The sequence below is a fragment of the Cryptomeria japonica genome, chromosome 3, assembly GCF_030272615.1.
Source record: "Cryptomeria japonica chromosome 3, Sugi_1.0, whole genome shotgun sequence".
Classification (NCBI taxonomy): Eukaryota; Viridiplantae; Streptophyta; class Pinopsida; order Cupressales; family Cupressaceae; genus Cryptomeria; species Cryptomeria japonica.
In genome coordinates, this window is record NC_081407.1 from 509,175,828 (window position 1) to 509,200,408 (window position 24,581).

Genomic DNA, 24,581 nt, shown 5'->3' on the forward strand with positions numbered 1-24,581 from the left:
GTGGGCTCTACTTAGTGATAGAGCGAATGTCGCCTGGTCATAGCAGCAGTATAATCCAGGAGCTAGAGGCTTTTTCTAATGCTGAAGGGGAGGTCCTTTCTCATCTGCTTTGCAAAGAAAATCAGATAGAAATGTAGCCAGGTAAAATGTATATTTTAAGAAATTAAGAGCACAATTTTAATTATATGTTATTCAATTTGTTATTAATTATTAAATGAGGCTGATTTTTTTCTCCTTTTTCTCATCTCAGATAGGTGGTGGCAGATGTTTGGTCCTAAAACACCAAATCTTCAACAGGTAGCCATTCGTATTTTGAGCCAGCTATGCAGTGCTTCCGGTTGTGAGCGCAATTGGAGTATGTTTGAGCACATACACTCCAAGAGGCACAATAGACTATCTGTGGAGAGTTTGAATGATCTAGTCTTTGTTCATTACAACCTCCGTCTTAGACACAAACAGGTTATGGACGATGATAGCACCCCAATCACGCTAGAGGAGGTTGATCCAGAATCTGAGTGGATCAGTGAGGCTACAGATCCTATCTTTGGTGATGAGGACTTCGATTGGATCGACCAGGTAGATAGAGAGGTTGAGGTTGTAGCCATGGCAGAGGAGGTTAGAGCGCGAGGAGAGCCAGAGCCAGAGTCAGAGCCAGAGCTAGAGCCAGAGCCAGAGCTAGAGCTGATGTTGGTGAGGGTAGAATGGAGTCACGGGCAGAGAGTATGGTTGCTGACGCATCCAGGACCTACCTTAGGGTTAGACGCCTTCGTAGGAAGGACCCAGGCTCCTCTGAGCCATAGACTTGTAGTTGTTTTACTTTTGATATATGTGTGGAACTGGAACATTTGAATTTTGATGTCATGGATTTCATATTCCATGAGTTTTGTAATATTTTTACATTTGACACTATTTATATATCTATGGTTATTGGTTGCTATTTCCTTCAGCTACAATTTGCGTTTATACTAATCACAATGTGATCGATGTATACTTGACACTTGTGTATGTGATCAAATTAACTTCTATTTGATGATGTTATTGTGTATTTAAGGTTTGTTTAATAAAGGGTGCATGAAACAAGTTTTAAATCCTTAAAAATTGCTAAATTTCTTGGGTTTTTCACTTTGTCGAGTCCTGGCGAGTCCTTGCCGATCCGAGTCCCGAGTCCCGAGTCGAGTCACCCTTGCCGAGTCCGCGCCGAGTCCGAGTCCCGTTTCTTTGGTCGAGAGTGAGACTGATTTTTTTTATTTTTCTCATTTCAAATTAAGATACTTGGTAGAGCTTTTTTGGGCCAAAAACACCAAATATTCAAAAGTTGGCCATTCGCATTTTGAGCCAACCATGCAACGCATCTGGTTGTGAGCACAATTAGAGTATGTTTGAGCACATACACTCCAAGAGGCGCAATAGATTATCTGTGGAGAAGATGAATGATCTTGTCTTTGTTCACTACAACCTCCGCCTCAGAATGAAAAGGAATTCACATACTAACACCTCCCCTATCATTCTAGAGGAGGTTGATCTTGAAGCCGAGTGGACCACTAAGACAGAACCTGTCGTTAGTGATGACGACACTGATTGGGTCGACCAGGCAGATTTAGAGGTTGAGGTTATAGCCATGGCAGAGGAGAAGAGAGAACGAGCAGAGACAGCAGAGCCAAAGGCAGACAGTGACACAGATATTCTTGATGTTGGTGAGGGTGGCATGGTGTCATGGGGAGAGGCTATGGCTGCCGAATCATTCAGGACCTACCTTAGATGCCTTCGTAGGGGGCCAGGGTCGGGGGATGCAGGCTCCTCTGAGCCATAGGCTCGTAGTTGTTTTTACTTTTGGTATTTGTATGGAACATTTGATCATATGATGACATGAATTTTTTATTCCATGAGTTTTGTAATATTGTATACATTTGACAATATTTACATATCTATGTTTGTTATTTCCATCAGCTACAATCTGCGTATATGCTTATGTGATTGATGTATACTTGTGTATGTAATCAAATTAGCTTCTATTTGATGATTTTATTGTGTCTTTAAGGTGCATTTAATAAAGGGTGCATGAAACAAGTTTTAAATCTTTAAAAATCTCTAAATTTCTTGAGTTTTTCACTTTGCTGAATCCAATCAAGTCTGAGCCGAGTTTTGACTCCCGAGTCTGAATCCCGATTCGATTCGGCCTTGTCGAGTCCGAGCCGAGTCTAAGTCTCGTTTCTTTGATACAGCTACATGAAAGACTCAAATTTACATAGCAAGGCCTTAATCCTCCAAAATGCCCTAGGCATCCATATTAGTAGGCAAGACAATGAATTCTGACTTTATCTGATCCATTAAAGGAATCCCTACTCAGCAACAACAACCCTTCAAAGCATTCCAACACTTATACCTCTGTTATTGGGTGCCACATAAAACTGAAATTTAGACAACCTACAACTAGGCAATATCCAAGGAAATCACATATGCTATTCACTATTCCAGCACCTTGGTGTACATAAATGACTTGCTTAGAGCAACAACCGGTTCTCAACTCCACGACTAGGGCATCTGCAACCACACAATAGTTCTGAAATAAAATTCTAACACCTACAAATTTGTCTCCAATGGGGACTTCACAAATTGCATGTAGACTCACTATAAACCCTATGAGAAAATCTGCTTGACCCCTCCAACAACTGAATCAATGAAGCGCAATGGTGAATTCTGGATGAATTGACACAATAGATAAATTTGGGTTTCCCTCCAAACCACTGAGAAACTCCAAGGGTTTTCGTCCTCAGATTTTCTGCAAATGAAGCCAAAGCTCTCAACTTCTCAGAGAGAAAATAAATTAACCAAATATATCAAATGACTTCCTCAAATCTCCTTTTATAATCATCTCATGGAGTTTTCAAAAACCCTATTTAAATTTATTTCTTTTAATATTTAACTTGCATATGAGAACTAATAATAAAGGGAACCCTCGTATACATTCTTCATTAATATAAAGTCACTCTAATATCCTTATCCTCCATATGTTGGCGCTTGTCTCCATAAATTTTTATTACATTATTTAAAACCTTATAATTCCCTAAGTGCCAAAATAATGTCACTTTATATAATTTAAATAGCATAAGTTAAATATATCATTTAACTTAATTTTAACATTATTTAAATAATACCGCAAAATGCCAAATGAGGTAAAAAATAACATTAGTATTGAAATCATAGTGTGTCTCGAAATAAAAATGCTGCCAGGGCTAATTGAATATGTAGAGTGACAACTAAAGCTAATATGAGCTCATACTATAAATAGCAATGTTCACTAGGGACTAAAGAGAACAAACCCAAAAAACCTAGAAAGATAAGTGCCAGGTGAGCACTTACTATAAATAGCAATTCTCCACAAAACTTGCTAAAATTGTGAATTGAGATCACCAAGAGAATAGGAACACTTCCAACAACGTTGAAACAGACAGTCACTAAAAATAGCAAGTCTTGGATGGGTTGTGCAAAATCACTCCACAAAGTGTTGTCCAACTCCAATAACTTCTTTGAACCCATTGGCGACAATGCAACTCCTCTTTAAATTGACTGATACCAACCCAGAAGAACAGTATTAGTCTCATTGCAAAGGACCCTAAAAATGGGGACATTACAAAGTTACATTTTATAAATGAAATATCATTCTTTCTCTACTTGAAAAATCTTGATTGCTATGAAAATGTGGAAGTTTTTCTTCGAATTTTCTTTTCTTTTTTCGACATCATGATCATATTTGATTCATTCTCTTCATGTATAGATGACATAATCATATTTTCTACATGGGATTTCCATATGCCCTCCAAAATTTGATTCATTCTCCCTGTACCTACATTTAATCTTTTTTGTCTAGTAATGCAATAGACAAGTAGGAGGTATTTTTTACAATGTTTCAAATTATGATGTTTATTAAGATTTGATTGCATTATTTGAGTCAACCTCATTGACTCATTTTTTGAGTGGTGGTTCATATTAATATATCTCTAATGAATGGTTCACATAGAACTCATTGCATCTAGGGGACGCTCACAAGGGTGAACATTGGGACTTCCTAAGAGGCTAGCCATGCTAGTACTATTCCAACTCAAGCATGCTTGACTACGAAGATTCTCCCAAGATCAAGCCCACTTAACTTGATAGCTTATTTGCAAAACCTACAACACATCTAGTATTAATTGACCACTAAACAAGGTTTACAAGTTCAATTTCTCATCAAGGCAAGAGCACATCATAAATCAATTAGGTCAATATTCAGGGATATTAGATCCCTCCTATCCTTAGTGACACATTATTGATGAATCTCTTTTCCCACAATTAGGTAAAACTTCCACAATAAAAAGGTAGTGATGGGCTTTCAAAATAACAATAACTGAAGTAATTCAGTAAGTATTTGTTGGATCAGCCAAGAGGATTTGGGAGTTGAATTACAATTGTACTTGTTTACAATAAGCCTATATTAGGATTCATTTTATTCAATTTCAAAAGGACACACACACACACATACAGACTCACACACGCATACACATAAATACACACACACACACACACACACACACACACACACACACACATATATAGAGTCACACACGCATACACATAAATATACACACATGCATATATATAGTTGTTTGTGATTCTGAAAAATAGGAAGTACACTGAACATAAGCTCACTTATTTCTAAACTAATCCTATTCTATGTGGGTGTTAGGACAAATCACCCAACAAACCACTAATAAAATATTAGCTTTAACTTAGAATAGGTTTAAGTAATATTATTATGTAAACTTATTCATTTTTTACCTCCTAAAAACAATTATTCAATCAAACTATTATACCTTGTATGTAATTATACTATGGTGTAAAATCAAAACTCATGTATACATACATATACACATATATACACATACACATACACGTACACACACAAAAAATAAAACAAAAAAAAAAACAAAAAAAAACAAACATATACAATAATGTAGTTGTTTGTGATCCTAAAAGATAGGAAGCACACTCCACCTAACTTCGTTTATATCTCAATTAAACCTATTCTACATGGGTGTGAAGAACCCACTAATAAAAGATTAGCTTTAACTTAGAATAGGTTTAAATAATACTGGTAATTAAACTTTTTCAATATTGACCTCGTGACAACAATTATTCAATCAAACTACTATACCACGTATGTAAATAGACTATGGTGTCAAATCTTAAATCCTAACATCCCCCCCCTATAACGTCAGAGTCTTGAGGCTTAGAGAGAACACCTAGATTTATATGTACTAGAATATATACAGTTTGATACACTTACATTCATAATGCATGAATCAATACACACACTATCGTCCAGACACACACTTGAGTAAATAGGGATGCGCTTAATTGTTTACTATTGAATATTTTGGTACAAATAGGGAGACATTCCCCTATTCACACTAAGCAGTAATGAGAATGGTCTCACTGGACTCATACGAATAGGGATACACACAATTGTTCATAACAAGGAATTCCATATCCAAATAGGGACAAAAAAAAACTTTTTACAAAACGAAGTAGTGGGATTGGACCCCACTAGCTCATTTGAAATAGTACTCAATTGACAACAAAAGTGATGTTTAGTCTAGTAAGTGTTGTTTCTCTGTTCTGCAAAAATGGTGCCTACCTAGAGATATGGCTTTTTGTCTAAATTAAAAATAGGTTTGAGCCTTATTGAACAACATTCGCTACTAAACCATTATTCCAATCTTTGAGCTAGTAGTGAACTCAAGATTGGAAGTTTTCCTCCATCCACTTGTGGTTCTCAAGTTCTCAACTCACTTATGTCGGTTCATCAGGATGGTTTTGTGAAACACAGAATGTGCCAACTGTATTGGCTCTCTTAATTGAAAAAAAGTTTATATATGAGATTTTGAATGTGGTTTTTTCAAGAAAACAATCAAATCTCACTTTTTGTGCAATGGAGGAAAACCCGTTTGCTAGATGGGTTTTGTTATGTTTTTACACAGTGGCAAAGTTCATTGCAAACCACCTCCTATATAAAAAAGATATAGAATTAATATTATTTTCCCAGGCCACTGTGTAGGGAAAGTACAATTCTACAAATGAAAGAATTCTAAAAAGCTATAGGGGCTGTACAAAAACACTTCTGGGCATTCCAGATAATCTGGCAAACTTTCATGAAGAGATTTGACCTGGTGATGGAGTAATTAATTAATTCAACTCTGGATAACTTTTTCAAAAAGAAAAAATCAAAATGGATAAACAGTAGGAGCTTGAGCAAAATTGTATTGGGGAAAATTTAACAATAGTAGTTGACACAAATTGACAAGTTATCAGCAGATAACTTTTGCCGAGTCAGCAAGCTAAAATGTTTGTATAAACTGTATATTCTAAACTTTATAAAAGTATATATATGATTCTTTCTATATTTTATTGTTTTAATGAAATTACCAACCCTTTTTTTTTTGTGAAACTGAAAACTTTATAAAAAACTTCATATTAGAAAACATTTCTCACTTAATGCTGTATCTCCACCTCTCTTTGTCCTCTTCTCACACTTCAGGGCACTTCAAATGCCCAGTTTGTCTTAAGAAAAGATGGTACTGAAATTACAGGCTTACAGAAAATCTATGCACCTTTGTAGCCACCATTCACATGGCCATTTCTTACACATCTTAACCTCTTCTGCTGCAATAGAAATTTTGAAATGCTTCCTTCAGGAATTTTGTCAAGTTATGTCATAGTTGGTAAGAAATGCCTTTTTCATAATACAAAAATGTATCAATCATTCCCTGCACAGACAACTCATAGAACAATCACAGCTATTAGCTTCACAGCTAAGGTCAAACTAGAACATAACCATTTATCATTTAGTTAACTGTTCCTCTTTGTTGATGAGCTTGACAACAAAACGTGCAGTCTTGAAGGCTTCAAGAAAACTTTAATAATAAATTCCTCACTTGAATATACACACCAGTCATTGAGACACAAACAAAAATCATGGCTACATCTTCATTCGGGACCTATCTTAGACCCTAGCACATGACTTATCGTGATTTTGCTATGAGCAATGCAGGATCCTCTAAGCCATAGACTTATATTTTTAGTTTTGACATTTGTTTTGATGCCATGGATTTCATATTCCATGAGTCTTGTATACACTAGACAATATTTCCTTCAGCTAAAATTTGTGTTTATACTTTTGTGATCGATGAATACTTGTAGCTTCTATTTGATGAAGTTATTGTCTCTTTAAGGTTTATTTATGAAGGGGTTCTTGAAACAAGTTTTAAATCCTTAAAAATCCTTGAATTTCTTGGGTTTTTCAATTTGATGAGTTTGCATTGAGTTCAAGTCCAAGTAAAAATTCAGCATGCTGAGTCTGAGGCAAATCCGAATCTTGTAACACTGGTTGTATCACAGATTCACAGAAATTCATTTCTTTCATCATTGTACATGAAATTGCATTAGCACGACATCATTGTTAACATGGAGGGGCATTCTTGACAGGTTTTGAACCTAGGATATTGTGGTGATAAGTTCATGATCTTACTTCTATATCACAACCTAACGAACAATAGGAACAACTAAAGGCACAGAAATCATGTTTGGTTAGAGAGTACACAAAATTGTTTTTATTTGATTAGTTAAAGAATCTTTGATTAGCAGGGAGGGACCTTTTCGTCTGGACATAGTATGCCTTAGCTGAGAAGCTTACTCACTCTTTCCATCTCTATCAGATCACAGAATCACAGAAGTTTAAATCAAGTTCTCCATCTCTTCATACCAAGCCACATTAGCACAGGAGGTAAGTTCATGGGTTTTAAGCACGGGTCTTTGTGGTGATAAGAAGCGCAACTATAACAGATGCATTGCACAAGATTATTAGAAATCAAAATGTCAGGTTATTTTTGGTTACTCATATTTCAACATTCTTTCTTGTCTTACAGGGAAAGGGAAACAAATTTGAGATGATAAGATCTATAGTTGTCTGCTACAATTGCATTTCGTGACTGTATTTTTCATGTCTACCTTAGTTGAAATAAAATATATTGGTTTCTTCTGCTGTCAAGATTACTTGTAAACAAGGATTCCACTATTGATTATTTACAATGCTTTGATTAATCAGAGTTGGAATCGACTATGATTATTGATACTATCCTGTCATTTCTGTAGAAACTCACTGACATATATGTAAAATTTCAATTTCATTTTATGTGTGAGAGTTACGTGTTGCAAATATGGAGTCAAAGCTGCCATTTCCTTTTCAATGGGCTACCACTGATTTTCTTTTCTTTTGCATCTGCTTCAGAATAAGCACCGGTGCTTTGTCCAGATTGATATTATCTGATGATTCTCTCCGAATAGCAGCAAATGATCTCAGAGCCTCAAAGGTATGACATGAAGCACAGGATTGCATATTGTTTCTACGATCATCTTTTATATTCTATGACTCATGGCAAACTTTGATGACAATTATGGTTTAGTGGCACCAAATGTTGGGCCTTATTAGTGAATAATGCTAGGTGTCAACCACATTAGGGTTACTGAATTGTAAACTGAAAATTTGAAAGTGCCATTTAATGATTTACATTTTTCTTTTTTGAAAAGCCAACTTAATTTTATTAGTAACATAAAACAGAGTTGAAGATTGATTGTAATGTCCCCTTGTTGAAATAGGATTTATTAATAATGATAATAATAAATTAAAATATAAAAGAATAAAAATAAAAATTAATATAATAAATTTTTTGTTAAGTTTAAGGAATGGTCAAAATGCAGGAAATGACAAGTTGTTACTCCCTCAAACATGAGATATAAAAGGGCGAGAAGAGAACTTCATTTGGGGAAAAAAAGGAAAAAAGGAAGGAAGAAGGGAGCAAAGTTATAAAGGAAGCGTTAATGGGAAGAAGATAAGGAAGTGGCTCTTTCAAAGGAGCAGCAATGATGAAAGGTTGTGACCCTTTTCAAGGGTGGTACATGTGAAAGGTTATGACCATTAAGAAGAGGTGTGACTCTCCCTCACAGTGGAGGATATAAAGTGGAGAAGTTTTCATTTGAGAAGCAAGGATCCATGGAATAGAACAAAATATCTGAAGCATTAAAGGCCGATTTAGGAGCAGACCTAAATTAGACTTATAAGAAAATGTGGGAGAATGATATGAAAATTTATCCAAGAGATTAGAACACAAATACAAATCTGTAAACAATAATAAAGAAGGCATCGAAGGAAAAGAAGAGGAAACATTAAATCAATAATCAGAGAATCAGACCTGATGGAATAGAAAGGATTCTCATACACACATATATATCTGAGTATAGGCAGCAGATCAGATTAACATAAACAGTAGACTTGTGCATTTAAAGAGGGAGACAACATCACATTGAATCTGTCCAGATTACCATAGCAGACTGAAAATACATAACCTGCAATAACTCTACAAGTATATTGGGCAAGATTTAGTGTCCTCCCAAAAGGGGACATTGCAAGTTGTATCAGAGCATGTTCCTGCCAGCCTAAGGGAAATTAGTTAATGCAATTAAGTCAACGAGCTTTAAGGGCTATCAAAAGCGAAACGAAGAAAGCCAATTACGTAATATAGAGGCAATGTTTGATGGTGAAACAAAAGGAAATCCAAGTAAGAAAACAAGGCATGATGAGGAAGATCCTAAAAGCATCCAAGCAAGAGAAGAAGGGACAATAAACAAATGGATCTTTGAGGAGTAGCCAATTTAGTAATTATGGCGCCCTTACATCCCCAAGATCTATTGGACATATTAAGCAAATGGTTGAAGTGTATTGGAGAAAGTTTACAACACATCAATGAGCATACAAGAACAAAAATATTGGGATTAGGTCCACTTTCTGACTCGAAATGGATTAGGAGTAGTGACTCAAAATGTATTAGGAGTAGAAGGATTGGGGTTAGGCCCACTTTCTGACTAGAAATGGATTAGGAGCAGAAGGATTGGGGTTAGGCCCACTTTCTGACTTTGAATGGAATATGAGCAAAAGGATTGGGGTTAGGCCCACTTTCTAACTCAAAATGGATTAGGAGCAGAATGATTGGGGTTAGGCCCACTTTCTAGCTCAAATTGGAATAGTAGTAGAAAGATTGCGGTTAGGCCCACTTTCTTGCTCGAATTGGAATAGGAGAATAAAGATTGGGGTTAGGCTCACTTTTTGGCTCGAATTGGATTAGGAGCAGAAGGATTGGGGTTAGGCCCACTTTTTGACTCGAAATCGATTAGGAGTAAAAGGATTGGGGCCAGGCCCACTTTCTGGCTCAAATTGGAATAGGAGCAGAAAGATTGGGGTTAGCCCCACTTTCTAAGTCAAAATAGATTAGGAGCAGAAGGATTGGGGTTAGGCCCACTTTTTGACTCGAAATGGATTAGGAGCAGAAGGATTGGAAATAGGCCCACTTTCTGACTTTGAAAGATCCCTAAATGGGTTCTTTGCTGCCCTGGATAAGTTTTAATTAATAAACTATCTTTCAGAGCCTTTTGGTGTTCTTAGAGACTAGACAGAAGATGCAGAAAGTGTTGTTTATTTTTTGGTGATGGGGATTGCAACCATTAACCAATAATAACATAGAATTCAACTCAAAATAAGATATCAGCTTCTGATTTTATTTATGACAGCAGATTACATTCAACTAGGAGTGAAGATACATTCACCAAAACAATTAGAAACATACCACGGATCCAGCGCTGGGGTTTGTTGCTGATTTGCTACCAGAAATGGATACAGGCATGAGTTGAAGGTACAAGGGCAGTCCAGATGTACCAATACACTTATACTACCTCCAAATGAATTACCAATAACAAATTGGGCCAAAAACCCAATTACCAGCTGGAAATCCAAATTCTGCTAGGCAAAATTATACAATTTAGCTTTAAATCCTCACTGTTTTGCTCACCCTGATCTCAATTCAAGCCTGATGACTGTGATTTTTCTACACAGTCCTTGCTGATACTAACAATGAAGTTAAGAACAAGAAATGGAGTTAAAACCCTCCATTTTATTTATTATCACTCCACAGCCATCTGTAATGGTACGACCCCCTTGGGAAACAGTACATCTGCCAAAAGAAATAAGTAATGCACTGAAATTGCATGTATTCTTGCTCAGATCTGATGTAATGACCTTGCTGCTAATGATTACTGAGTTTGCTTGTTGAAATGACCCTCAATATGCTTGAAACAAGCTTCTGATGTGTTCCACGTGCCTCCCGTAGAAGGGATTCCATCCTCCTGAAGACCAAATCTGAGGTTTCTGTCTCAAACCTGCTTGCTGTTGTAAATTGCTGACCTGCAACTTCGAAGTTCTTCACAAAACAATATATCATGAATCAAGAATACCTCTAAGGCTGAATACATGCATTCCTTACATTCCACGTGGGATGTACCTGCTGCAAATGGCGGCCCTAAGGCTGCAAGGATCACGCCCAAGCTGAAGAATCAATCTGCCATGCTGAAACCCTTACTCTGCAGCCTGAATCCACAATGAAGAATGGCGTACTCAATCTCTGTCAACTATGCACTCTGCCTGAAGAATCCAATGCCAATAACTACTGAGGGCTACGTCCCAGCCAGTCCAGATCTTGGGGTTTGCGTCCCAGATGAAGAATCACTCACTCAGAGCAAATTCACAAAATAAGTTTGATTGTGTAAAAAGATAATGAACAATTAGGTCTTCATCTCCTTATATCTTCTTTCCTTTCCAAGCCAAACCCTAAAAGGGAGTAAAGTTGGCGCATAATGAAATGAGTGTTATTTTCTAATTATGGCGTCAACTATAGGAAAATAACACTAAATTGCAAATAAATAGCGTTAGGCATCCAAAAAGACTCCGAAAGGTGAGAATCATGTAGCAAAGTTCAAGACCTTTCTAACGAGCTATAACACACAGGCATATCAACCCAGATGAAGCCAAAAACCCCTTATTACTCTGAAATGACTAAATACATAGCCTTATTTTAATTTATTTAATCGCTAACTTAGGAAATATTTAAATATATTAAAATATCTCTAGATATCCAATAACAGCCCAAAATAACCAAACAATCATGAATATAACTTTGTCACCTATCTGTGACCGATGCCGGAAAAGCTGAGCTAACTGGCAGTCCCATCCCTAAAATCTAGGGATGCTCCTAGAAACTAGGAAACACACCCAATCTTCTTGAAACTGAAACCATAGTATGGTCCCGTGGAACCTCAAATATGGAAACTGCCACAACCTCCTAAAAGGTAGGGAATCTGCCTAAAAAGTAGGAACCTCTCTTCAAACACCTGTAATTGCTCAAAAGGATCTTGCTTTGCTCCTTGGTCCCCCAGGTGGTCATTCAGTCAACTGCCAGTTCTCCCTAAAAAATAGGAGACCTCGTCGGAAGGTCCGAAATGGCTCACAGAGCCCTTGCAAAGCTCCATGACCCTCAGAATGAGTCCCCTAACCATGATGTTGACCTACGGGAACTCGAATGGTAGGTCAACCCCTGCTCATCTCATGTCACCTAGAAAAGGGGACATTACAATCTTCCCTTCCCGAAGATTGCTTGCCCTCAAGCAATCTGCACCTGCACGCTGAGAACCAATTCATTGGATCCCATATCAATCTGATAAACGTTACTTCACCCAACCGCTGCGCTACTCTGATATAAACATTTGTATACCCAAAGTGAAACAACTCATCATGGATCCATTGAAGAAATAGACCACACATGTCAATACCAGGATCCCAAATCTTTGCACTGTCATATCCATCCATCATGTCAATACTCATTATACTGCTGCTGCAAATCTGGACATCACCTATCCAGCTGAGAGTTTCTCTCCAATTGAAACCATAAATACCACCAATCTTCAATGTTGAAATGGACCCATCAATAAGACAATTTCCAACAAGCAAAGTGTGATGGAAACCTCTCCAAAACCTTTGATCAGCGGCTGCAACTTGCCCAATTTCTCCACAAGTTAGTATGTCTTCATTAGAGGATGCCAAATAAATATATTGTTTAGCCATGCACCAAATATAGTCTCTTACAAGCTGATCTTCATAGCCCACTGTCACATCTAAGAAAACTGAGTCACCAATTAATAAGTACATCGCTGCCCTATCATATGAAAGAGGTGACAAGTCCACAAATGAATAGTAGATGTTTTTGTTCTGCAACATGGATAAACCTTCAGTGGCTGGTCTACTATGAATGCCACCTAACAACTCATCAACTTCACATCTAGTCTTCCCAACTTTGCAAGGTTTCAAATTTGACTCATTAGATAAAGGAGAATTGCTGATCAAACTCAGAAAATCAAACTGATTTTTATTTCCATTCAATCTATCTTCGCTGTCCTTTTCTTCCCTTGGAAGAAATAAAGATCTAATGGATGATTCTCTTTGTATCCTTGCATCATCTAACCGATTGTGACGCTCTTTGACTCTTTGGAGGTGGTGTCTTGCTTGGGCAGCAAGCGTTTTTGCTTGGACAGCTCTATGTAACCAATCTTCGTTCAACTTTTGGCAATGTTTTATATCAGCTGCCCCAAAGTACACAAAATCAGACTTATGGTGAGTTGTATTATTTGCATCAACATAACCCATGCTTGTACCATAAGCACCCGCAAATGTAGAATGCAAATCTTTATTCTCTTCATGACCAAAGGCTGTCATATCTTGAGGAAGAGAAGTTACGTCACTGCTGTTATGGACTTCAGAATTATGATCATACCATGGTCACAAATCTTTGGGTTCACTACACACCATTAAATTTCAACTTTCCTCATGGTCTTCCCAATTGAGAAGAGGAATTAGTGTGATAAATGAATCCAAACTTACGCTGTCCATTTCAACCTCATGTTCTTCATCAATTGCTGATTCAAAATCAGTCTTTGGGCAATCTGAAAACTCATCAGACCTCTCATGAATGTCTTGTGTATTGCTTGAAGTTACAAACTCTTCCTTCACATCTTCCACCAAAAATGATGGGACAGCATTGTAACCAACCAAAGAGGCACCAATTGGATCTACATGTCTCTCAAAATCTTCAAATAGTTTCCTACCAATCTCACTGGTAAACATCATATCTGCTCCTCTTCCTTTGCTTCCCTTGCTCTCAATTGACTCTTGTTTTGTTCTTGGTTGATGACGTGGACTTGAAAACATCAAGTCATCTTCAACTGGTACACCCATGAATTGTGTGAAGGAAAGGTGGTCACGTATCTTTTTAGGAAGAGAGCAATACTTATCATAGTTGTTCATAACTGTATCATTGAATGTCTTGGTAGGAGACCTTCTCCTTGTACTTGTTGAAGGAGTTGTACCCTTAGACTGTCTGGAACTCCTTGAAGGTGTTTGTTCAAATTCTTTCCCTGCTTGTTTATTTCTAAACAACCTTGTCATGATGTCCAATTTGATTTTCAACCAAACTAAACTCAAATCTGAATTAGAACTCTTGATCTTCACCCAACAGGTTGGCAAGATCAAAGCTCTGATACCACTGAAAGATCCCTAAATGGGTTCTTTGCTGCCCTGGATAAGTTTTAATTAATAAACTATCTTTCAAAGCCTTTTGGTGTTCTTAGAGACTAGACAAAAGATGCAGAAGGTGTTGTTTATTTTTTGGTGATGGGGATTACAACCATTAACCAATAATAGCATAGAATTCAACTCAAAATAAGATATCAGCTTCTGATTTTATTTATGACAGCAGATTACATTCAACTAGGAGTGAAGATACATTCACCAAAACAATTAGAAACATACCACGGATCCAGCACTGGGGTTTGTTGCTGATTTGCTATCCAGAAATGGATACAGGCATGAGTTGAAGGTACAAGGGCAATTCAGATGTACCAATACACTTATCCTACCTCCAAATGAATTACCAATAACAAATTGGGCCAAAAACCCAATTACCAGCTGGAAATCCAAATTCTGCCAGGCAAAATTATACAATTTTAGCCTTAAATCCTCATTGTTTTGCTCACCTTGATCTCAATTCAAGCCTGATGACTGTGATTTCTTCTACACAGTCCTTGCTGATCCTAGCAATGAAGTTAAGAACAAGAAATGGAGTTAAAACCCTCCATTTTATTTATTATCACTCCACAACCATCTGTAATGGTACGACCCCCTTGGGAAATAGTACAACTGCCAAAAGAAATAAGTAATGCACTGAAATTGAATGTATTCTTGCTCAGATCTGATGTAATGACCTTGCTGCTAATGATTACTGAGTTTGCTTGTTGAAATGACCCTCAATATGCCTGAAACAAGCTTCTGATGTGTTCCACGTGCTTCCTGTAGAAGGGATTCCATCCTCTTGAAGACCAAATCTGAGGTGTCCGTCTCAAACCTGCTTGCTGTTGTAAATTGCAGACCTGCAACTTCCAAGTTCTTCACAAAATAATATATCATGAATCAAGAATACCTCTAAGGCTGAATACAGGCATTCCTTACATTCCACGTGGGATGTACCTGCTACAAATGGCGGCCCTAAGGCTGCAAGGATCACGCCCAAGTTGAAGAATCAATCTGCCATGTTGAAACCCTTACTCTGCAGCCTGAATCCACAATGAAGAATGGCATACTCAATCTCTGTCAACTATGCACTCTGCCTGAAGAATCCAATGCCAATAACTGCTGAGGGCTACGTCCCAGTCCAGATCTTGGGGTTTGCATCCCAGATGAAGAATCACTCACTTAGAGCAAATTCACAAAATAAGTTTGATTGTGTAAAAAGATAATGAACAATTAGGTCTTCATCTCCTTCTATTTCCTTTCCTTTCCAAGCCAAACCCTAAAAGGGAGTAAAGTTGGCGCATTATGAAATGAGTGTTATTTTCTAATTATGGCATCAACTATAGGAAAATAACACTAAATTGCAAATAAATAGTGTCAGGCATCCAAAAAGACTCCGAAAGGTGAGAATCATGTAGCAAAGTTCAAGACCTTTCCAACGAGCTATAACACATAGGCATATCAACCCAGATGAAGCCAGAAACCCCTTATTACTCCGAAATGACTAAATACATAGCCTTATTTTAATTTATTTAATCGCTAACTTAGGAAATATTTAAATATATTAAAATATCTCCAGATGTCCAATAACAGCCCAAAATAACCAAACAATCATGAATATAACTTTGTCACCTATCTGTGACCGATGCCGGAAAAGCTGAGCTAACTGGCAGTTCCATCCCTAAAATCTAGGGATGCTCCTAGAAACTAGGAAACACACCCAATCTTCCTGAAACTGAAACCATAGTATGGTCCCGTGGAACCTCAAATATGGAAACTGCCACAACCTCCTAAAAGGTAGGGAATCTCCCTAAAAAGTAGGAACCTCTCTTCAAACACCTGTAACTGCTCAAAAGGATCCTGCTCTGCTCCTTGGTCCCCCAGGTGGTCATTCAGTCAACTGCCAGTTCTCCCTAAAAAATAGGAGACCTCGTCCGAAGGTCCGAAATGGCTCACAGAGCCCCTGCAAAGCTCCATGACCGTAAGAATGAGTCCCCTAACCATGTCGTTGACCTTCGGGAACTCGAATGGTAGGTCAACCCCTGCTCATTTCATGTCACCTAGAAAAGGGGACATTACAGACTCGAAATGGATTAGGAGTAGAAGGATTGGGGTTAGGCTCACTTTCTGGCTCAAATGGAAAGATAGGTTTAGACTATTGTGAAATATGCATCGAAGAATAATGACAGCGATTATTGAAGACTGATTACCGTGAGTTATTGATCGTCTCCATCATTGAATCCGGTTTAAATACAAGAGGAAAGGTTGTGTACGTAGGGACATGTCCATACGTGGCAGTTGCCACGTATGGACATGCCCCTACGGAGGCAACCGTTCATAACAATTAGTTTGTTTATGTTTAATTTCTGAACTGCATGCTTCGTTAATATAATGCGATCGAGAATCACATGGGCAGGATAACTATCATGCCCACTGTGATTACATTGCAGTGTATACAAAGTTTATGTCCATCTGCATATCGGGACTGTGTGTTAATAGCACTCTCCAGAATGACTTTCAGGCATTGATAACAATTAGTTTGTTTATGTTTAATTTCTGAACTGCATGCTCCGTTAATATAATGCGATCGAGAATCACATGGGCAGGATAACTATCATGCCCACTGTGATTACATTGCAGTGTATACAAAGTTTATGTGCATCTGCATATCGGGACTGTGTGTTAATAGCACTCTCCAGAATGACTTTCAGGCATTGATCATATTTATATAATAACCGATTTACAATTAGTTAGATTTACGAGGGCCATATCTTAACACTCCCTCTTAGCAGGAGTGGATCTAAGTAATTTTCTTGGGAGCATATTTTGTCATGACTTCCGACACAATTCGGGACAACATTTAATATAGTCTTGTCATGACAATAGACTCACTATCATGATATCCGGCTCAGTCCAGGACAATCACTTAAGAAGTCAATCATGAGATGATCACATACTTTAGGATCAAGATATCCGGCACAGTCCGGGACAACAACTTAATGTAGTCAATCTTGACACTTGGTCAACTATTGTCAAGATTGTCACCTTGAAATAGTAACCTTAAACATAAGAAGATCGTCATCTTCTTGAACACAGTTAGAATATTGCAATATACATTTTATTTATTTATTCATGAACAAATTTCACATTGTAGGAATTTCATCCTAATAATCTCAATTATAATCTAGTCATACCAACTTTACTTCTGAAGTATTCTATCTTCAATCTTGCAAGTGGCTTGGTGAAAATATCAACATTTTGTTCTTCAGTACTGATGTACACTAGTTTTATGACGTTTCGATCTACCATATCTCTTATGTAGTGATAAGGGATCTCAATATGTTTGGATCGATTGTGAAAAAATGGATTTACTGAGAGCTTGATACAGCTCTGATTATCACAGTGAATTATTGTTGAATTCAGAGTTTTTCCAAATAATCCAAATAATAACTTTCCCAGCCATACCGCTTCACGAGCTCCCATGGAGGCTGCCATATATTCTGCTTCGGTGGAGCTTTGTGCAACTGTTGACTGTTTTTTGCTGAACCAAGATATCATAGCAGAACCAAGACTGAAGCGACACCCTGTAGTACTTTTACGGTCAGTGGTACTTCCGGCCCAATCAGAATCAGAATATCCTTCAAGTTTAATCTCAACATTTTCATACTTTAAGCCAAGTCCGATTGTGCCTCGTAAATATCTTAGAATGCATTTAGCAGCCATTAGATGTATCTTCTTAGGTTCACACATGAAGTGACTTAATACATTTGTAGCATAGCAGATATCAGGACGAGTATTTACCAAATACATGAGTGAACCGACGATTTGTCTGTAGAGTGTGGGATCTGTAGGTTCTGAATCTTCTGCCTCAATTTCTAGCTTGTGCAAATTAGTTCCCATTGGTGTAGCTAATGGCTTACACTCCATCATCCCAAATCTAGTTAGAATATCTGTGGTGTACTTTCCTTGATTTAGGAAGATGTAGTTTTTCTTCTGCCATACTTCTAATCCCAGAAAATAATGTAGAAGCCCTAGATCCTTCATATCGAATTCTGCTGCCAGATCTTGCTTACATTTCACAATGAGATTATCCTTTCCTGTTATCAAAAGATCATCCACATAAAGGACCAATATAATCATATTGCCATTTGAAGCCTTGAAGTAGATGTTGGGATCTGCTAGGTTCTTGGAGTACCCTAGTTTGGAGAGATAGTTGTCTATCTTTGCATACCAGGCCCTAGGTGCTTGTTTTAGCCCATAGAGAGCTTTCTTTAGTTTACAAACATAGCAATTTTTATCACGTATGGTGAATCCTTCTGGTTTTTCTATATATACTTCTTCTTCAATTGAACCATTTAGGAAGGCAGTCTTTACGTCCATTTGGTGAATTTTCCATCCTTTGGATGCTGCAATTGCAATGATTGTTCTTACTGATGTATACTGGGCAACTGGGGCAAATGTCTCTTCATAATCAATTCCTGCTTTCTGAGAGAATCCCCTGGCCACAAAGCGAGCTTTATGTTTTTCAATGCTACCATCAGATGCATACTTGATCTTGAATAACCTCTTGGATGAGACAACTGATTTGTCTTTTGGTCTAGGCACTATATCCCAAACATCATTCTTTAGTATAGATTGATATTCTTCAACCATAGCATCTTTCCAAGCCTGTTTTGATAAAGCTTCTCTGACATTTGTTGGTTCAAAATTTGTGAGTTCGGTTTTAAGTGCAGCATAACATTTTAGAGTTCTTGTTCTCTTATTTTCTTTGGAAATTTCATTTGGTTCTACATTATTCTCTTCAATCATTTTCCTTGCCCACAGAGGTCTTTTCTTGTTATTGAGTGTTTCAATATTTTCATCAACAAGAGGTTCAGAAGCTCTTGTGATGTCCTCCCTCTCAGTCTCTGAAGGTTCGGAATTTTCTATGATATTCTCCCTCTCAATCTCAGTTATGTGATCTTCTTCTTCTTTAGTAATGTTATCATCCTCAGGTTCTTTGAGTGTAGTGTTTTCTTCAAACTTTACATCTCTACTTATCTCAACAGATTTTTTCCCTGGAATGTAAATGCGATATCCTTTAGTATTTTCACTATAGCCAATGAAGATACCTCTTTTTCTGGATGGTTCTAGTTTTGTCCTCTTTTCTTTAGGAACATGTATATATACGGGACAGCCAAATATCCTTAAATGACTTAAGTCTGGTTTGTTCCTTGTAAAAGCTTCTTCAGGAGTTATGTTTTCTAGAACTAAGTGCGGACATCTGTTTTGAATGTAGACTGCTGTATTTGAAGCTTCTGCCCAGAATGAAGTGTGTAAGTTTTGGTCATGCATCATGGCTTTTGCTGCTTCAATTATGGTTCTGTTATTTCTTTCTGCTACTCCATTCTGTTGTGGATTATATGGTACAGTATACTCCCTCTTAATCCCAACAGAATTACAAAAGTCTTTGAAGTTGTCAGATGTATATTCTCCCCCATTGTCGGATCTTAACACCTTAATTTTCTTCCCTGACTGGTTTTCTACTAGTGCCTTGAATTCTTTGAACTTAGATAGTACTTCATTTGAGTCTTTGCACTTTAGAAAATATATCCATGTTTTTCGAGAGTAGTCGTCAACAAAGATTATGTAGTATAAGGATCCAGTTAGGGATGGTGTTGACATGGGACCGCATAGGTCTGAGTGAATTAGTTCTAAAATAGATTTTGATTTGTGCTCGCTTGAGGGAAAAGAAACTTTCACATTCTTTCCCAAGGCACATCCTTTGCAAATGCCTGTGTGTTCAGATTTTAGTTGGGGCAGTCCTGAAGTAATCTTCTTTATGTTGGATAGAGCACTATATCTTAGGTGTCCTAATCTTTTGTGCCATAATTCATTATTATTTGAAACTTCAAGATTTAGTGCTTCCTTTTGATCACTGCATAGTTTGTATAGGCTACCATCTCTTGAACCTATTGTTATGGCATTTTTGATATTTGTATTTTTAGGCCAGAGTAGAACTTTATCTTCATTGAAGGTAACCCGATATCCTTGATCAGCTAGGCCTGAGATTGAGACTAGATTTCTTTTTATTCCAAGTACAAACAGAACATCCTTTAATTGTAGAGATACTCCATTTCTTAGTTTGATAGTACAGGTCCCAATTCCTTTCACAGGATATGTGGAGTTATCTCCAATAGTAACCTCTTCACTTGAGTGCTCGTTAAGTGTTTCAAACTGATTTCTGAATCCAGTTATATGCCTTGATGCTCCACTATCTACGATCCAAGTGTTTTTATTTGTATTTATTTCGCTTGATAGGGCTAAGAAGAAAAGTGAGTTTTCTCCTTTGACTTCGGCTAGAGTAGCTTATGTTTTCTTCCTTTCTGGACAATTCCTGTGAGTGTGCCCATATTTGTCGCATTTGTAACACTGAATTTTGGACATATCTCTTTTCTGATGGTTTTTATTTCCTCTCTTTCATTTGGAGAACTTTTTTTTTTTGTTGAAGGTATTTGTATTAAGTGCTTGGATTTCTCCTTCTTTATTTGGCCCTAATCCTCTTGAGATTAGTCGAGATTCCTCTTGAATGCACTCATTCTTAAGTTGTTCAAATTTGGGTAAGGGGGGTGTTCTGCTAATACATTGAATGTAGGATTCCCATGAAATTGGTAATCCTCTTAGGGCTATGAGAGAGATTTCTTGATCATCTACCTCATTTCCAATAGTTTGTAATTGGTCTTTTACTTCAGATATCCTTGAAAAGTATGTAGATATTGTATCATCTTTATTCATCTTTATGTTTAAAAGTTGTTGTTTCAAGGTTAACATTCTGCTCGCATTGTTAACTTCATATGTATTTTTAATGGTTTTAAATACTTCATATGCTTTAGGCTGTCTGGCTATAGATGGAAGAATATGATCTTTGATTGAGTCAATAATTATTTTCTTTGCTTTATTATTACGCCTTTTCCAGGTAGATTTCTTTAGATCATCATTTGGCATGTCTAGATTTTCTTCTATGTAAGACTCTAATTCTAGTTCTTCAAGAATGGCAATGATTCGTATCTTCCAGAAAACGAAGTTGGAGGCTCCTTCGAGTCTATCTTCCACTCTCATATTACTTGACATTTTGAATATTTTCTTAGTCAGATATATCCTCTGCATATATAGCCTCTGCGTCGATTTGTTATTTACTTCCGATAAATGCTTATGAGTAATATGTCTGTCTAATTTATTCTCTTAATAACTTGGCTCTGATACCATATTGTGAAATATTGATCGAAGAATAATGACAGCGATTCTGGAAGACTGATTGCCGTGAGTTATTGATCGTTTCCATCATTGAAATCCGTTTAAATACAAGAGGAAAGGTTGCCTACGTAGGGACATGTCCATACGTGGCAGTTGCAACGTATGGACATGCCCCTACGGAGGCAACCGTTCATAACAATTAGTTTGTTTATGTTTAATTTCCGAACTGCATGCTTCGTTAATATAATGCGATCGAGAATCACATGGGCAAGATAACTATTGTGCCCACTGTGATTACATTGCAGTGTATACAAAATTTATGTCCATGTTGGTTGAAAATTTTGTATACTTGGGGAAATATACAAAATTGTGGTTTCAACCACAACACACGAGTAAAAACTCTCCTAATTAAGGGAAGGCTCCCCCTATCTAACTACAACTTGGAAAATAAAATGGGATGGGACAACAATCTTTCTTCTTTTTTCAAGAAAGACAATATCCTTTTCTCTTCACAGAAAAGAATAGCGATTGAATATGAATAGCAGTAACCACTTTAAAGTAAAATGAGAGAAAGGAAATGAAGTTTCCTGAAAGCGCAAAGACTTCCGTCACTTCCTTCGGGACGGGACAACAATATCAAGCTCAAAGACTTGACTATTGGAAGTCCTATCTACCCTTTGCTATACTAAATTTTACGACAAATAAAAGATAATAGCTCAAAGACTGGAATAATCTATTCTTTCAATACAAAGATAAGAACTAATGCAAGCTCAAAGACTTGCTGCTATTTCTTATCAAACAATAATTTTTCCTCAAGAATAGACGCAAGCTCAAAGACTTGCTGCTCCTTCTAGAGATTTTCCTATTTTAATTAATCTTCTCTACTTGCAGCTCAAAGACTTCAAATCAGATTGGACTAAGCTCCTTTAGAAACACTTTGCATAGAAGAAATAAAAAGATTCAAACTCAAACATGTAGCTCAAAGACTCAAAACTTCAGTAATCCTTCTTTATTATTCTTCAAAAACTTTCAATTCACATACATAAGCTCAAAGACTTCTTGCTGTAAATTTGGCAGAGTTTTTGCTTGCTTTCCAAAAAGATCATAATTACAATGGACACCTCAAGTATTTATAGAAGAGGAGCTTTGAGAAAAAGGTGGGAGGATCCTAACTAACTTGAGAGATTCTCTCAACCACCAAGACTCATTCAATAACTAACTGAGAATTCATTAACTAACTAAGAGTTACTCCAACTAACTAAGACTTATTCCAACTACAGTCCTAATCGGACACAACTTGTAGTTCCCTTACATGTAATTACAAAATTGCAAGTAATGTGTAACTTGCATTTTACAAAAAATACTTTTACATGTAACTTGCCAAAAATAAATTACAACTAAAGATTACAAAAGAGGGAAAATTCAACTAAGTATTGAAAAACACTAAAGTTGCATTTTGTGAAGACACAAATCCTTGAAATTTATGGATGCTCGCTTGTAGTTCCTCGGGATTCGGTTCATGGGTGTTCTTGGCAACAACCATAGTCTTCACAATAGTGTTGTGACAACGGAGGAGCGCATAATTGTTTTTATGGAGGATAGACTAGATTTCATGTAGAAAGGCTTGGTGTTTCATCAATGCTTGAATCGAAGCTGTCGAGAATTGTTCGCTCCTCCATTCATTATGAATCCTCATCTGTAAATCAGCAAGAACTTCTTCTTCTGGAATCAGCTCTCCATCCTGACTTACTATGTTGCAAGAGGCCCTTTCACAATGTGAGACAATATCTCGGTAAACTTCGCCCCGAAATCTCTTTGCATCACCGATTTTCTCAATGAGAGATTTAAGAACAAGGGTCTTGTTTTCCAGGAGTTCTTCAAATTCCAAGTACATGACCTTGGAAGAGATGATGGCATGCTCTTGTAGAACACTCAGCTGTTGTTGGGGCATGGTACGCCAAATTGTCAAACTTTCTTCAACACTTTCCAAATTCTTTTTGAAAGTATTAGAAGTTTGATCTAGTTTCTCCTCAACAGTTTCCAATTTAGACATTATTTGAAAAATGTCTTTCATTACCTGTACACATTGATCATGAAGTTGATCAGCCTAGGAATCCAGTGCTTGTACTTTCTGAGTAGCCCTTTCCACTTCACGAATTGATTCTTGGGAACCAGAGGAACCTATGGAGTTACTCCCTTTAGTAGCAGGTTTTGTAATTTTATGAACGACCGCCATAAGTTGTTGGTTTTCCTCTTCTAGCTTGTCTTTCTTTGCTAGAAGATCATCACACCTTTGCACCAGTGAAGCAACAGAAAACTGAGCATCATGTTTAATGACCTCATGCGTTTGCTTGCCCAACTCTATCCTTGTAACTTTATAATCAGCAGCTGACATTTCTTCAAGTGGTTTATCTGCAATAGGTTCCACAATTTCAGCTACCTTCATCTTGTTGCTATCAACAGTTACCCTAGAGATAGTCTTGGCCTTCTTAGCAACTTTGGATCTGGACTATTTCAGTTGCTGATAGTCAAAGGCATCAGGTGAGATCTCTTGCTTCTTCCTTTTCGGGGTGAAAGAACTAAGCCATGGAGGCAAAGTCATCAACTCCCTTCCAGTAGCAGTCGTAGGCAAAGGAGAAGCAGTTTCTGTTTGTATCACTGTGGTCATCCTGGGAGGAATATCTGTTTGGACAGCGACCACGGTTTGCTCAGTTACCAATGGGCATGAAGATTGCCTCATGAATTCTTCAAAACCAGAAGTGGAAGTATCAATTTCTGATAACTGGATGCAAGTAGGAATATCTTCAGGAAC

The 24,581-nt window shown here is 37.3% G+C and overlaps 1 protein-coding gene across 4 annotated transcripts in view; it reads left to right on the top strand.

Moving 5' to 3' along the window:
- The window catches only part of LOC131044855 (uncharacterized), a 168,390-nt gene that overhangs the window by 96,379 nt on the left and 47,430 nt on the right, over positions 1–24,581 (top strand). For all 4 annotated transcript variants that reach the window (XR_009105721.2, XM_057978325.2, XM_057978336.2 and 1 more), the window contains exon 5: positions 8,324–8,405. Coding sequence is in view for 3 of the 4 variants with exons in the window: in XM_057978325.2 (XP_057834308.1) it covers positions 8,324–8,405 (82 nt within the window). In the remaining variant the exon portion in view is untranslated. The remainder of the gene's footprint in view (positions 1–8,323; positions 8,406–24,581) is intronic.